Consider the following 16,409-nt stretch of genomic DNA (forward strand, 5'->3'; position numbering starts at 1 on the left):
AGCAAGATTCACAACAGGGCATTATTCAGACGAACAGATACGTCATTTCCAAGGTTGTACTGCTTTTTTTGTGCCTTTTTTAAGATAAGCAGATAGCAAAACAGCAGATTTCATTGTATCCACCTACGCAGCACAGAAAGATGACATGCTGTTCCCTCAGCGCTGCTCAACAGTCTGAATGCATATACATTATTGTTAACTAACGCCACAAAACCATCGACGGAGACAGCAGCTGCTACTGGGAAATACAACGTTTTCACTTCTTTTTATGACATTAATCAGACGTAACGAAGGTCCTTACCGTTCGATCTTCCAAGTACATTGTTTTGGACAGGAAGTCGATTCCAATTGTGGCCTGGAAAGGAAAGAAGATATCAACAAACCAACATCGCTAAACTCGACTCTGAAGATTATCATCATTATGATACGTGTAATAAATATGATCAAATCTGCAGTGGAATCCAGGCAGTTGTTACACACATTAGCATTATGCTTAAACAACCAAAATACATCAAGAAGGTTGCTGATTTTAAATGCTTTTTACACTCAGTTGAGCTGTTTACAATCATGACTCACATCTTCCTCAGCAACCACTTATGTACACCAATCACAATCTAATCATTCCTTTTATTGTGTCATAAGGCAGATGGCAGTGTTCTTCTTCGAGGCGTGTTTACTTTCCGCTTCCAAGCCCACGGCTTCTTTGCTTTGCTGCCTGTCATGATCTCATCAGCTGCTCCGGCTCTGATGAGCCCAAACTGAGAAATCAATGCTAAACTGCAGATCTGCATTTTGTTTCACCGCGCCGCTTGTCAGAGTTGTTCATTTAGAAAGATGTGGAAATATTGCCCGCGTCCTTTTGTGATGTAGATTGCTTTTCTTTTTAAAGGGAGAATAAAAGAAACTGTTCTGCTTTTTGCATATGTGGTATTCTTTGTCAAAACCTGGATTTAGTGTAAATATTCTGTTAAGCAGCACAGTATGAAAATAGAGACAGCTGGCCACGGCAGATGTGATCGGTGTGTTTTTCATGTAGCACTCCGAGATGTACAGATGTGGCGCCGGGGCTGACCCGGACCTGCGCGGCCGGCTCCAGCTGCTTCTTTAAAGTCTGTGTGACCTGGCAGACTACAGCATAGTCCAGCTGGAGTCTGAGTTATAGATGGTCAACAGGTCCAGTAACACTGCAGAACTCTCAAGTAAAAATTTACATTATTTTCAGTACTTCTCCTGAAATACTTTCCACAGTGTTCATATACACTTTATCCATGATAAAATTCAAAGCATCAGACTTTGGAGATAAGAACAATAAATGAATTAATACAAAAAGAAAGAAAAGTTTCAATTCACTATTGCGCATCATTTCATACCATTTTTAATAGTGTGTGATGTTACGGTATTGTAGATTTAGGGTAAACTAAAATATAGCATTTTATGTTCTGAAATGTCTCTCCAACACACACTCTATACAACTGACTGGTCCAAGAATAAGACACTAATTTAACTAAATATCTCACAATTTTAATCATGTTTAATGTATAAGTCTTTGAGCCATTAGGAATAATAAATATTCATTACATTGAAACAATCCAAACAACTCGTGTTTAGGTAAATGACTTGCATGCTCAAATTAAATGCTAATCTACAATATACAAAGAAAGTTATAAAAAATGTTCTTGCCAAGTTTTACGACCATTTTTAGTTTAATACCAACAAGTAGTTTTGGTTGCATAATTAACAATTTTTCCTTTAATTTTTGCATTTTTTGTGGAGTTCAAAAAGAAAAATCCTGAAATATTTTCCTGCCTTTGCTGATTTGTTCTTGGTCTTGGAAAGTCTGGTTTTGGTCTCAAGCAGTCTGGTCTTATCCATGGTCTTGGAAAATCTATTTTGGTGTTGACCTTGGAATGTCTCGTCTTGGCCCTTCAAGACCAAGGTCTTGGACCTGGAGGGTCTGGACTTGGTCTTGGAAGAACCGGTCTTGACTCCCTCCTTGGTTTTCTTGTTTCCAGCAAATAGAAACAATTTTAGTGATTCTAAATGACCTAAAACAGGAAAGGTTTAGTCTGATTTAACTTCAGACAGTGAGAAAATAAAGACTGTATCTTAATCTTTTAACTAGGCGTGAAAATACCTGATTAAAAGTCTAAATTTGAAAAACTGTTTGCAGTTGAAACCAAACATTAGATTTTACTTTACTACCAAACTGTGAAGTTTGAATATCAAACACTGTCGAAGACTTAATACAAAAATCAAGCACTTGAAAACACTTAATTGAAATTCAAGCATGTTTAAAGATTTCAAGCGCCTGCACAAACCCAGTTTCCTAAAAAGGGAGAAGTTCAGTGCAGCATTTGTGCGAACCAATGCCTAGGCAGGTGAATAGATGTATATGCCATGTTCCTCTCTGTTGGGCAATTCAGCAGGGTGCCCACTGCCCACTTTGACAGAACTGAGCATCAGCAACTCGATCACGCACTTGTTTCCTTGGCGATGCCAGCAGCCACACTGAACTGATTCAGAGTCTGGCAAGGATACGGGATGTCATTTATACACTTCTATTAGACTCAGCCACATCAAGCACTGCTGGGATCAAACTTCAAACACAAGAACTGGGGATGTGACAATAAGGAGCAAATCTGAAAAATTAAATCAGAATATTAAATACAAACTCTAGATAGCTACAAATTAAGCTGAATTTTCACTTTGCAAGCATAAAAGACAATAAAGGAAAAGTCTTCTTTAAACTGCTCTTAAAAAAGAAAACGCAAAACAAAGAATATATTCGGTTTTCAACAGTATATTAAATATAGATATTTATTACTGCTAAACCAGATTGAAGATAAACATAGTAGGTTGTTTTAGGAGAATAATAGAGATCTTCTAGGTTCTGTACTGCTTCCACTTTGAATATAGAATCCCTCAGACAGCTGTACATGCAGAAGTAAGATCATGGGAAATTATTAATGTTCCTCCCGTTTAATTTTTAACAAGCACATAATGTCAGGAGACTGGTCATACATGCCCCACCCATTCTGCTGCCAACTAGGGCTAAACCTGTCTTCAGTAGACAGGAGTGGTTCTAATAATCCCCCTCCCATCTTAAAATGTTAAGTATAAAAATGTTTGGAAGCGAATCAGATATTAATCATCATTTAGTTACTTGTTGGACTCCATGGTAACAGAGGCTAGGAACACAAACTACATTCAGAGGAATGTCATTAAAATTAGGGGTGCAAGATGTAAAAAAAAAAAATCTTGCTATGACATTGGTAATATTGTAATTGTTTAAGTCTCTTAAACAATATCTTAACTAAAAGAAATCATGAAAAGAAAGAAGCAGGAAGAAGCATAAACCTAGACCTACCAACTAAAATACATATTCCACATCAGCCAACTTCAGCATTGTGAAGGTTTCCTGTATTTAAACCTTGAGCCATTTATTTTGGTAGGCACCAGACTATTGAAAAAATAATGAACAACAACATGTTTCATGTTTTAGACATTCAAAAAGAAGACTGAAGCAGCTTTTGAGTCTGGTAATAGTTTTAGAGAGACTTCAGAAGAATTTGAAATCAGTCAGTCCAGATGGAGGACAAAGAAAACACCTGCCGACACGGGAGCTCTTGAAACCTGAGATACAAAGTACATGTTGGCACAGTCAGAAAGGGACTACACACAGACCAGAACTTGAATATCTAACACGTTCCCCAAATTTCCTCTGCAGAAAAATTTCTTCTAAATTCAGCAGGCTAAACAAATGCTGCTTTTAAGAGAGAAGAAAAAAAAATCTTCTGACAGCTCTGTTCCTACCAGGACTTTCAAGGTCCTCCATCTAGCAAGAGCGCTGACAAACCGAGCGACCCTGAGTCACAGAGAGCCCAGAGGCATCTGCTCACAGCTTCAACAGCTTATTAAGAACACGCAATGTGATTCATCTGAGGTTTGCTGCCAGCACTGTTCAGGAGAGTAAATCTGTCCATGAATGAGTCTCCTTTCACAGAAAGCGGGCTGAAAAAAATCAAAGACCCCGAGACCCTGAACAGCACTGAAGAAGGACAGAGCAGCTTTTTAAAGACTACATTTCTCGAGTCAAGGAGAACATGGATGCTTCAACTCTGATCATTATTGTGGTGTTGTGGTTAGAAGAAAAAGAAAAGTCAGTTTATTATTATGACAAAGGTCCATGCTTGATACGGCGGGTAACACAAAGTCACTTGGCATAAGCGCAAAGGACGAAGCCTGGATAGGGTTAGGGTTATGTCTGCTTCCTAAGATGCATTTTCTTCTGAGTATTTTAGACCTGCTCTATCTAATAGGCAAGGGTCAATTGTAATAGATAACAGTATTACAAATTTTAAAAAGATCAAAATTTCATTAATTGCTGTTTTTCTGATTTTTATTAAAATAAACTAAATTATGTTCTACATGTTATAAATTTCTGTGTTAGCACTATAAATCTGTAGTAATGCTAACTTGAAGTTGAAGAGTCAACACTCGGCCCGCGCCGGGCTTATTCTTTATATCGTTTAAGATTTCAACATGTAAACAGAACATCCAGAGTTAGATTTCATAGCTTCAATAAGTTTATTGACACAGTTAACCTGGAGCTCAAAGGTTAGGTTTACATAGAATAACATTTACACTAAACAAGTTGGAAAAAATGAGGACGGCTTTCCGCCCCCCAAAGACGGCGCTAACATTTCCGCCTTCGAGTAATGAAAACAGGCAGAAAAGAGCAGCTGATTCTGATTATTTGGGGAGAACAGACAGATGAAATCACAGCCTGGTGGCCAGGCTTGACTGACAGCTCAGACGCAACTGACAAAAGCGTGGAGCCTCCAGGGACCCCAGAGCCCTTTAACATGTGCTGCCAGGCAGCAAGGACGCCTGTCTCTGTCTCTCTCGGCTGAATGGCTGCTTGATAGGAGACTGCTGCTTTAAAAAAGGAGCAAATGCGGCTCGCCTCACTGACATCCTCCTGCTGCCTGGAGCTGCCGCTACGCTCAGTTTCATCTTTCTGACGGCCGTCGGTCACTAAACACACCACTGCTCCTCTTTCAAATGACTCGGCCGCATCTGCTCGACTGTCCGAAACTTGACGAATGATGAATCAAAAACGCCAGCCGACAATCCCGGATGTAGAAGCTGGAAACCATGACGGCATAAATCTGCACTTCAGGACAGGTGTCTCCTGTGGGCTCTATTCAAATCAATTTTTAACCCTCATTGGGCTAATATATCCTCCCCCCTCTGAGCAGCAGCACAAACACTCTCACTGATCTGATGCCTGCTGCATTTTAATTAAAACGTAAAGGTCTCTGGAGTTGAGACAGAAAAAAACCCCAGCAAAATCACTGTCAGCTCTACCTGCTACTGAGAAAGAGGGTCATTGTGCATATGTAACTATGAATTAGGGAAAACTGAGTTACAGTTTTGATCCATGTCAATTAAACTATGACTAGCATCACAGTAGATAGAAAAAAAATGCAGGAGCACAGGTTTCTAGATAAACTTGGAAATTTCTGAGTTCCAAAAGCCAAAAATATTCTAGAAAACACTAAGAAAATATGAGATTAATCGCAGAAATGTTCTTGGATAAAAACAAAAAATAAGGAGATTTTTGAGTCCAAAAAGCCCCAGAATTGCTAGAAAAATCTCTGAAATGTTGAGGTTAATCTTAGAAATGTTCTAGAAAAAAAACTTTGAAATTTTTAGAGATTCAAAAGTCAAAAGATATCCAGAAAAAGATATTACATTTTTTTTTTAGATGCATCATAATGAGATAGAGGTTACGAAGCCTTTTTTTGAAACATACCTTTCCTTAAACAAGCAAACAGAAAACCAACCCTCTTGCTGCATTCCTCCCAGCTGTTGCAGCCACAGCTGTGTCGGCATAAAGACTGACATTAAACAAAATATGAGCGCTTCATTCAATAAGCAGATGCTTTCTATTCAGCGCCAGCCTGCTGCCTGTCCCTTCAGGTCTCATTACTTCTAGACTTCTGCAGAACACCATTTGTGTGTGAAACCAAGTCCCCACATACTTCTTATGATGATTACATTAAATGTTGGCTTGGATGGCTAATAGATATCCAGACTGGAGTTTATCCAACACCACTTAGCCTGGGAATTACAGCAGCAGCCTTGGGGTAAGATTGACTGCAGACGAGTCACACTGGCCCAGATGTATTGATAGAGCCTCTGCCACCTCTGAAAATGATGCAGACATAACAGTCATTCATAAATGAACATCATAAATTCGAGTCTAGTCTATAAATGAACAAACGTGTACCAGCATATTAATTGGTGCACATGCAGATCAGCAACACACATGTATCACTTCTATAACAGAAGGCAGAAGTGGCAGCAGCTGTGTCGAACGATGCTGCTCCACTCGTGTTGCCAAGTGTCCAACAGCTGGACAGTGCAACGGCAAAAGTCACCAGACAGGGAAAATGACCCTGTCATGGAGGCATTAAATATCTTTACATGCACTCGACAGGTTTAAAATTAGAGTGACAGAGTTTCAGTTAATTATCTGAAGGGAAAAGTAGCTGTTCTGCTTCAGATAGTTAGCATCAGGAGCAAGAATCAGCCCTCTCACTTTGTGCGTTATTGTGAATAAAGTACAGATTCTCTGTGCAAATCAAGGATTCTCTCTCTCTCTCTCAAAAAAAAAAAAATCTAATAACTACAATAGCTTTGCAGCTGGGCACAGTGAAAAGTTGAAAATGATTAGTAGAGTCCTGCAGTTGAATGAAACATCCACACACACAAGGATGTCAGTCTGGAAAGTCACCAGTGCCGCTTATCCAAAGTTTAGGATTGATGCCAGGTTAAAAACAACTGTTTAATTGTGCACTTTAGCAGGCCCAATTAAACAGGGCTTGCTAAAGTGTGTTCGTTGGTTGCAACCCAGCGTTCTGATGCTAAAAATTAGCATCAATGCTAAAGTAAGTCACAATGTATTCAATAGCATGTGGAGAACCACAAGCATGTTGAGTAACATGGACCTACTCCATTCAGTATGTTAAAATTAGTGTATAAGCTAAAATTAACTAAAATGCTAATGTTAGCCTAAATGCTGTCAGTGGCACGTGGGGTATAACTAGCATGTTGTCTTACATCGACTTCCTCAATTCGGTGTGCTAAACATGGATAATGAATAATAATAAAAAAAGATAAAAAGCTATTTTTAGGGATAAGGCTACTTCTAATGAATAGCAATGCATAGCAATGCATGGGGCCTCCATGCGTTCCTATGGCAGGCCCCAATAAGATGACCTTATTGTTGTTTATCCATCGACACACTGAAGTGCTGTCCTATCAGGTTATTTGAGAGTAGCTCTGTAATTGTGCCACTTCTATCAACAGTCACATCATCAATAATCAGCAGTGACCCCAATTTATTGGCAGCAATGCATGTCCATGTCTAATAAATGAGTTTATTATGCTTTGGATAACCAGCTCTTCCATTCCCACTGAATGCAGACAACATTGCATTAATCAGCTTCAGGTAAAACATGTCTTATTCAAAAATCTTGTACGAGTTACATCAAGTTTGAGTTTCACATGAAGAATACTTCAACTCTCATGCTTATTTTATATACATATAGTGGTGTCAGTCGATTTGTTTTCCAGGTTTTAATATTCAGGAAGGTTTAAAATAAGTAATTGTCTCAAATGTCAATTTAGAAATGTTAATTTTAAACTGCTTGTGCTTTGGTGGAAGGATAAGTCATAGTTTGAATATGTACATGTTACCTTGGTTTTATCCAAACATTCATCAGAGTGTTATTTTAAAGTTCAATGTGCTGCTGAGCACACCGCTTTGACTCTCCTCACTCTTTAGGTCAAAACAGGTAATGCAAATCTGCGCTATGTAATATTAATGCGTTATACTATTGTGATTAAGCGCACAAGTTAACTTTGTAAAAATGTAAAGTTAATTTTATTTTCTACTTTTCATCAGATCAGAGTACAAGCCATTTGAGGTAAACTTCCTTTTACAGATGGTGAATGCCTCCTCTTTTTATTCAACAAAACTAAACAGCCTTATGTTACACAGAGGAACCTCTCATCCTAAAGGCTTCTAAATCCACATTTGTAGGATGTATTTGGAAGGCTAGCAATGTAGCAGGAGGCCCCCCACTGCTACCACCATGCTACCGCTCTGCTGCTGCTCCATGCACACTGTTGTCTCCTGGGCCTGCCACAACGACAAGCAGATGGTAGAAGATCAGCTCACTTCCAGAGCCATCAAGAGGTGTGTGCAACGTTGGCAAAAGTGCGATGTGTCTGGGCGAGAGCGTCACTCTGACAAAGCTGTTGTCTCGAGTATCATAACTTCGTACAGTAACAATGTTAGGACACTTTAATATTTTTGAAGTGCGAGTGGAAAAAAGTGCCTATGAACTGGTTGCTTTTTAACTGCGAGCTACTGACAGAGATGTGAATGCAGCTACAGCTTCTGGGTAGTGAAATATGAAATACTGAAACCTACATGGGTGGGTTATGAGTCCAGTGCACAGCGCCCAAGGATGAGAAAGTCATAATGAAGGTTGTTCCTGATTCCTAAATAAAATTATGTGATTCATAAAATAAAAAAAATTAAAAAAAGGCATCCTAGAAAAAAATGTGTTCATTAGTATTTATGACAATAAGAGATACTCTGCATTCTGATGCACTTTAAGATTCACACATTAGACTTTCTGTTAGTGCTAAAACAATAAACACAATATTTCTCTTTTATTGGGATTGAACACTTTTAATAATTACCACAATGCAGTTTGAGAATAAAAGTCTAGTTTATAAGATTGAATCTGTTTCAATATGTAAAAAACTGTTTAAAAATGTATTCAGAAAATATAATAGAACTAGTAGTGGGTGATATGAACTTAAATGATATTTTGTTATAATGAATGTATCAAGTTCTTTTTTTTAGTTCTTTTGGTTGTTACTATACTCCTTTGTAAAGCACTTCTGTAGGATACCACTCACATAAAGAAGTGTGACTTGTATGACTAAGCTGCATGCAGCAACTGCATCTAATCATATTTTCAAATTTATTGATGTTTATTCACGCTCTCAGTGATAAAACAGCAAATATCATGGTAAAACTATCAATCCCGAAAATATGACAATTTTGAGAGACTTTAAACAATCAAAATCTATCGTGGCAACAATAAATCAAAGCTCATAAGAAATGTATCGTGATAAATGATGAACAATATGATAAATGCATAAAAAAAAACAGATAAAGATTTCTGAAAGTGGCCAACTTTGCAACCGTGGCTCTGTGGGTTAAGTCGTCGTCTTGTGGGTTCGATTTCATCCTCCGCCTGCCATATGCTAATATGCCTCAGTGTATATAAGTGTGTAGTTTGTGAGCACAAATCACTATGTCTACCAAAGCGCTCTATAAATTCAGTCCATTTGCCATTCACTAGACTCTCTTCAGAACTGTGGATTAACAATGGCACTTTCTCAACTGTACCAATCCCATTTGCAAAATATGAAAATATGTTTGAGTACGACCAGAAAAATAACGTAAATGAAGTTCAACGTAGTATTTGTAGTCTCTTCTCTATTTTGAAAGAACCTCTTCCATATTGCCTTTTAGATCTGCTGTATTACCTTTTAAAGAATACAGTTATTATTAACATTTCCTGTTTGCCTTTTTTATTGTTTAATGTTTCAGTTCTTACTATAGAGCATGCCGTTTTTCTAGAGATAAACCACAACTGATGTCCATAATTCATCCACCAGCTGCTCTGGTTCAGTGTAGTTTGAAGTTAAACCATCCTCATCTTCATGTGGCTCACACTCTGACATCTTGGGACCGAGATGACACCAAACAATCGATCAGAACAGGATGTTCTCAGAGGGAAGCTTCACAGAGTGTGATCAGCAGGTTGTAACAGAAACATAGACTCAGAGTCTATCATAGGAAGATCTAGATGGTTAGAAATGGACCTCTGTTCTTTTGCATCACTCATTGGTGTACTGCTACCCGTCCACGCCCGCCGCCTCCCACTTCAAAACATCATTGATCTGGTTTCTGATGTTGAAATGCCATAATTTGGAGTATAACTATATTTGCAAAAAAAGATAAATCAATTTCTTTTTTTTAATTTCAAGTTCAGATCAAACTTATTCGCTTTCCTCGCTTTGCCTGCTCTAATAACCACAATGCGACGCTGCAGTTCTTAACGTAATCTCTTTACATATATTAGATCGTGAACTAAATGAGCTAAAAGACACGGAAATTCTCATTCTACACTATCCATAAGGGTGAAAGATTTATGTGTAATTCCAGTTTTATGACTGCATAAGAAGATCCTTTTTTTGCTTTTAAAGCAATAAACCCGCAGGCGTTATTAAACCGTCTGCAGGTCTGCAGATGCTCACAAAGATCTCCAGAAGTGCTGGAACTGCAAAAGCAATATTCTGTTTTTAGGATTGCGAGTGAGGTTCAGCTGCTCTGCAAACCAGACCTAAAAAAAACACTAATCGTCACGGGAAAATAGGTACTTTTGAAGCTTTTCGACTCAAACGCAGCTCTTTTAACATGTTCTGTCATTTTACACATGGCGGATATTTCTAGTAAAGCTGGTTTTACTGAAGTACATGTCTTTGATTCATGAAGAATATCAAAAGAAAGGCTTGTAACCCTTGTGACTGATCAAAACACATAAGTTGTAACATTACAGACTAAATAACCAGCTACATAAACAACCACCTACCTGATATGTGTTGTCAAAGCTGTCATACATGAACCGTGTGATCAGAGATGTCTTTCCAACTGCAAGACAAGAAAAGAAAACAATAGTTTCCATTAGAGGGTGAACGAGACATTCAGGAAGTAGACTTTCTGTCATGGCTGTCAGGCCTGGCGAGGGAGCTCATTAGAGCAAAGAGGTGACTGAGGGGGGTCAGGTGTGGCATCTGGTCTGCATGTAATTGGAGTCACTCTGTTGCTGCAAATCATTTGTATTTCCTAAAAGCTGGGAACTTTTAATGGCTTTTAATAGAGGTGAAATCCAAGGAAGCAGATTTGGTCTACTTTAAAGCAAATGGTAAATAAAGTAAATGTTTCCTATGTTGAATGATATATAATCAGTTGGAAGGATGGGCAGATTGATAGAACGGATAGGTAAAGGGATGGAGGAACAGATGGGCAGATGGATGGATGAAGGAAGGGATGGATGGACGGACAGAGAAAGGATGGATGGCTGCATAAGGTGTACAGTGCCTGTACAAAATATTTACTCCTTGGGATGTTTTACCCTTTTTATTACTTTTACAAATCAATCATGATCAGCAAAATCTGGTTTTACTGACATAATTACAAAAAACCCTTTTGATGTCAAAGTGAAAACTAATGTCAACCATATAATGGCAATTACAAATTAATTATTAATCCAAATTAAACCAACCCAAAATAAGTGATTGCATAAATATTCACCCCATTTAAAGTGACTGACTTAATTTAACAGAGGTCCAGCCATGTGGTGCTAGTACACGAAAGGTTACTGAAAAGTTCAAGTCATACAAGTAAATCTGGAGTTTAGCTGAATCCATTATCATGAAATGGGAAGAATATGGAGCATGTGTAAATCTGTCTATATCAGGTTGTCTATTATTCTCAAGACCTGAAATATACTTAAAAATAAAATCCTAGATTTTTCCAAACTGCATAACACTTTCACATAAAAACACCATCAGATAACGATGCCTTTTTTCATGCTTTTCTCACTACATTCATGTGTTCCTGTTCACAAACAGAGCAGACAGTAGTTATGAGAGCGAGCCACTGAACGGTTTGATTAGACTATACAATGATTGCTGTGATGATTGTGTTTCCAAGTAGGCCTGCAACGTGTCAAGGAAGCAAAACATTGCTGAATGTGGCAATTATAAGACTTGTGTTAAATAAACAAACGCTTTAGTGTTATTGTCTTTGTGCTTCAGTTCACTACCCATGGAGCACTTAAATATTCTGGATTAAAATAACTACATTATTTCCAGCAACATTGTTTCACTGAAAAGTTTGAACCAAGCAAATGAGCATCTTAAGTGCAATAGAAAATGGCTTCTTGATGAATCTAGAAGCACAACTACCGTCGTACATTTACACTGCTGAAAGCAAACATACATTTTCTACATTTTGGCCTTTCTAATCAAAAACTTTTAAAGTGTTTTACAGCATTAGATAAAATAAACAACAGCATGATCACAGTTCAGGAAAAAAGCTGTAGGCAAGCTTAAAGTTAAAATCTTTTGAGCTTTGACTATCCCACTGACTCAACTCAAAAGTTGAAACGGTAAACATCACAAATAGTGGCTTAATCAAAGTCCAAATCGAACTGCAATTCAGAATCTGTAGGAAAGACTCAAAAATCTGAAACGTGAACTGAAATCTGAGAATTATGCATGTTGTTTTTCCTTTTGCTTCTGCTTTGTGTGATAAAATCCCAATTAAACATCCAAATTGTGTTGTAACATGAAACAGCAAATGGTTTAAGGTGTGACATTGGACAAAGTGACATTAAGTTAAATATTCCACAAAATGCACAGCCATTCAACACTTCTACTCAGAATATGATATTAATTTACAGTGCAAAAGAGAGAATAATCTTAAACTACATGGCTTTTCTCTGTTTAGGTCTGATGGTCATGACTCAAACATAATCATCTAGGACAGTGATCCCCAAGGTACAGCCCGCGGGCCGGATCCGGCCCGCCGCCACATTTGGTCCGGCCCCCCGAACAATACCAGAGAGCATTCAGATTTTTTTTCATATATTGTATTTTCCGGTTTATATGTGGGTTTTTCTTCAACCACCAGGGGGCTCTTTAGCAGGGGGTGTGTCCTGTAAACTGTGGGTATTTTGTTTTGCATGGCGCATTGCTGCCATTTGTTGGACTTTTAGGGAACTGCTTGACTTTTATGTTATTTAATCAGTACGGCTTTTGCTAGCAATAGAGCAGATGAATACACGTGTTTGTTATGAACGCTGCATTCCAGGTTTCCCTGAATGAAATATATACTAGTCAGTCCCAGTGACCGTTTCACTAACAGTTTTTGCCCATGTGCTTTCTGGGTAAAAATCAATCGAGAAACTCTCAAAACTCTGCTTGTGTGTTTTTTGCAGAAGGTAAGATAATTGACGATAAAATAGTTGCATCTGTGACTTCTATGTCTTTCACTCCAGAGCCATAATTTCTCAGTGCAACAGTATAATCCGCCTCCCCGCCCAAAACTTCAACATGTGAAGCCTGGGGAGTAGTCATTCAGGGTTTTTATTGCTCTTAAAAGTTGGTGAAACTAAACTCATTATTTATGCAACAGACACCAACCGCAAGTGAACACGTCAAATACACAGCGGCAGCCTCCCTCGGTAAACATAATCTGTGCTATATTCACAGTTCATCAAATGGGCGGCCCAGTTGCAATTGTTTACAGGAAGATTTTATCAGCCAGACCAATTACACGGGGCTGTGCCTTCACTTGGTTTCCATAGCTGCGAGGCACAGACTGAAGTGCAGCCACTGATTATTTACACTGATTTATTAATACATCATCTGACTAACGTTGCTCTAAAGCTGTCTTATTTTGGGCACAAAATAAGACAGCTTATTAAAGGTAACCTTGTTAAAGGTAACAAGGTAACCTTTAACAAGCTTATGTGTATAGCCCTAAAAAGTGAATAAATTATATATATAGTATTAGATCTAAACTGCCTTGGCCAGCAGGTGGCAGTAATGCCCATAAAGTTAGCTTGATAGCAAACAAAGAAGATGCATGGGACTCATTCAATAACTCAATCGTCAGAAATAACCAATCAGAACCAGGAGGAGGGGCTTAGCGCTGTCAGTCATGCTCACGCTATCCTCCTTGCTCTCTGACATGCTACAGCTACAAAACCTGCAACAAAACAAACAAAACCTGCCATGAATACTAAGGCTAATTAGCATGACCTCAGATGACGGCGGATAAACCGTTTCACCATCAACACATTTACCAGTGCATATATCAGGATGATTGTCAGCCCCAAGACCCTCCTCCTGGTTTTGATTGGCTGTTTTTGACCGAGAGCCGCACATTTTTGCAGACGGCAATAGTAGTGGAGGAAGTTGATTTTTTTTAGATCATCTGTCTCATGTTATACCGTCATGACACTTTTTTTTTCCTTTTTTTTTTTTTTAGAAAAGTTGCATACTGGAGCTTTAATGTTAGAGTTGTGAACATAGCTTCAAACAGTTATTTTCTTTACAATGTGATACAATCACATTAGCCAACCATAACTGCTGACACGTCCAAATAAGAGATGCAAAACTTTCCTCGTTTAAGTGTCTTTTCAATGCAAACTGAACATCTGCTTGAATGTTTAAATATTTGAGGTTTTGCTGCTTGATGAACAAAAATTGTTTAAGGGAAATATTTCTGAGTTTAAATAACACCATGGGTGTTTTAAATTGATTCTTTTGGGAGCAACACGTTCATCCCTTAGTGGAATTTAAATATCACTTCATTATGAACAGAGTGTTTTATCTAATTTATATATATATTTTTTTAGTTTATTTGATAGGGACAGACACATCGACATAGACAAATTAAATAAAACAGCAGTCCATGTTTGCATCATGGTGCAATAGCAACAGCTAATTCGCAGCACTTGTCCCTAGATGGGCTTTTAAAAAACCCATTAAATTAAATTGAAGTGATAATCATTTAAAATAGCACAACATAATGTATACAAACAGAGAATTGTACAACATCAAAAATGGGTACAGTTCTGTTTTTGACATAACCAGAGTTTTGTTTGATTTTTGAACGTACTAAAACTGGTTACGGACTTTAAATCAACAAGAAGTGAGTTCCAAACTGCAGATCCTCTCACCGACGGAGCACTTTGAGCAAAAGTGGTTCTTCGAAAGGGGACCTTACAATTTCCATCTAAAGCTGCTCTGGTAGATCTGCTATTACCCTGCAGTCTCTGTATGCAATCACTTAATGGTGTAGGTGCCAGTCCATTTAAACACTTAAAAATACATTTTAAAACATTTAGAAAATTTGTAAAATCCAAAATGCCAAATTTAGCCAAAATGTGACAGTGATGGAATCGAATCGGTTTTTGATATGAAATCTCACAAAGATTATAGAGACATGCTAATGGTTTGAGTATAGTTTGACTAGTCTGAGACCAGACAGTAGCTCCGTAGGTAAAATGTGAGAGTATCAGTGAGTTCAAAAACATCTCTGCACAGTGAAGTGTCAAACAATGTCTAATCATTTTAAAACAGTTTATATTCGATCTAACAGTTTTGCAGATTTTATCAACATGGCTCCTAAAATTTAAGCATCCAAAATTATTCCTAAATAATTTTCTTGTGATACTTGTTCAATAGGGTCCCCATTGATCTGAATATTCAAGGACTGTAATGTTTTCTTTATTGAAAAGCATATGCACTTTGTTTTCTTTGTATTGATCGTTAAGCAAGAATCCTTTAGCCATGTTGATAATCTCTGCAGGCTGTTCTGAAGTTTTTCACTGACAACAATACCGCTTTTGTCCGATGTGTAAACAATGGGGTCATCAGCATACATTTGCAGATTGACTTCAGGACAAATTTCAGGAAGACTATTAATATACAAACTAAAAAGGACCGGACCTAAAATGGTTCCTTGTCGAATCCCTGTTACAATTTTGCAGAAGACAGATTTACTGTTATTAATGACAACACATTGTTCACTGTTGCTGCTGAGTCATCCTCCTCCAGCTCAGAGAACATGAGACGGCCCTCCCTGCGCCTCTCAGTCACAGCTGAAAGCTTCAGAAACTCAGGGACGGGCACAACGACCCTTCTCCTTCCTCCAACAGAGCATCGCACACAAAATCTGAAGAGACTAATTTCCTCCACCACAGGGATGAATAGTTTACCTCAGCACACCTTCATTTATCACCAGTAAACCACATCAAGCATATTGCAGATGAATTCTGCTTCTATAGATTTCTTTATATTAAATATTGGATGCAAAAGATGTTTTAAGATTTTTGCAGTAATTAAAAACTTGGACCAGCTCAAAATATTATGAGAGTTATCAAAACACTGAGTAGGTTAGGTGGAAACAGAAGGTGCAGCGCTGGAGATAAAAGCACCAATATTCATTTCATGGGACTGCAGAAATTAACCACAATCATCTTACTACATTTCAAAAGAAAATAATGAAACAGGAGAACTATGAAGTTCAACTATAATCGGGATGGGTTCAATAAATTAAAAATATAGTAGAGCAAATAGTTTGGGTTCAGTGGAGTCTGAGATTTTAGAGTGGGTTGAGTGTTGTAGAAGATTTTATGTTTTAATATTCAGGCCTTCAGGGCCTTTCAGGCATTTAA

General features: G+C 38.0%; 1 protein-coding gene across 2 annotated transcripts in view; it reads right to left on the bottom strand.

Annotated features, from left to right (window-relative positions):
• Positions 1–16,409, bottom strand: part of rab6ba (RAB6B, member RAS oncogene family a) — a 56,052-nt gene that overhangs the window by 21,795 nt on the left and 17,848 nt on the right. For both annotated transcript variants that reach the window (XM_008407691.3, XM_008407693.3), the window contains exons 2-3: positions 10,749–10,807; positions 302–355 (exon numbers count right to left, since the gene is read on the bottom strand). In XM_008407691.3, coding sequence (XP_008405913.1) covers positions 302–355; positions 10,749–10,807 — 113 coding nt within the window. The remainder of the gene's footprint in view (positions 1–301; positions 356–10,748; positions 10,808–16,409) is intronic.

This window comes from Poecilia reticulata, chromosome 4 (genome assembly GCF_904066995.2).
Source record: "Poecilia reticulata chromosome 4, P_reticulata-male-v2, whole genome shotgun sequence".
NCBI lineage: Eukaryota > Metazoa > Chordata > Actinopteri > Cyprinodontiformes > Poeciliidae > Poecilia > Poecilia reticulata.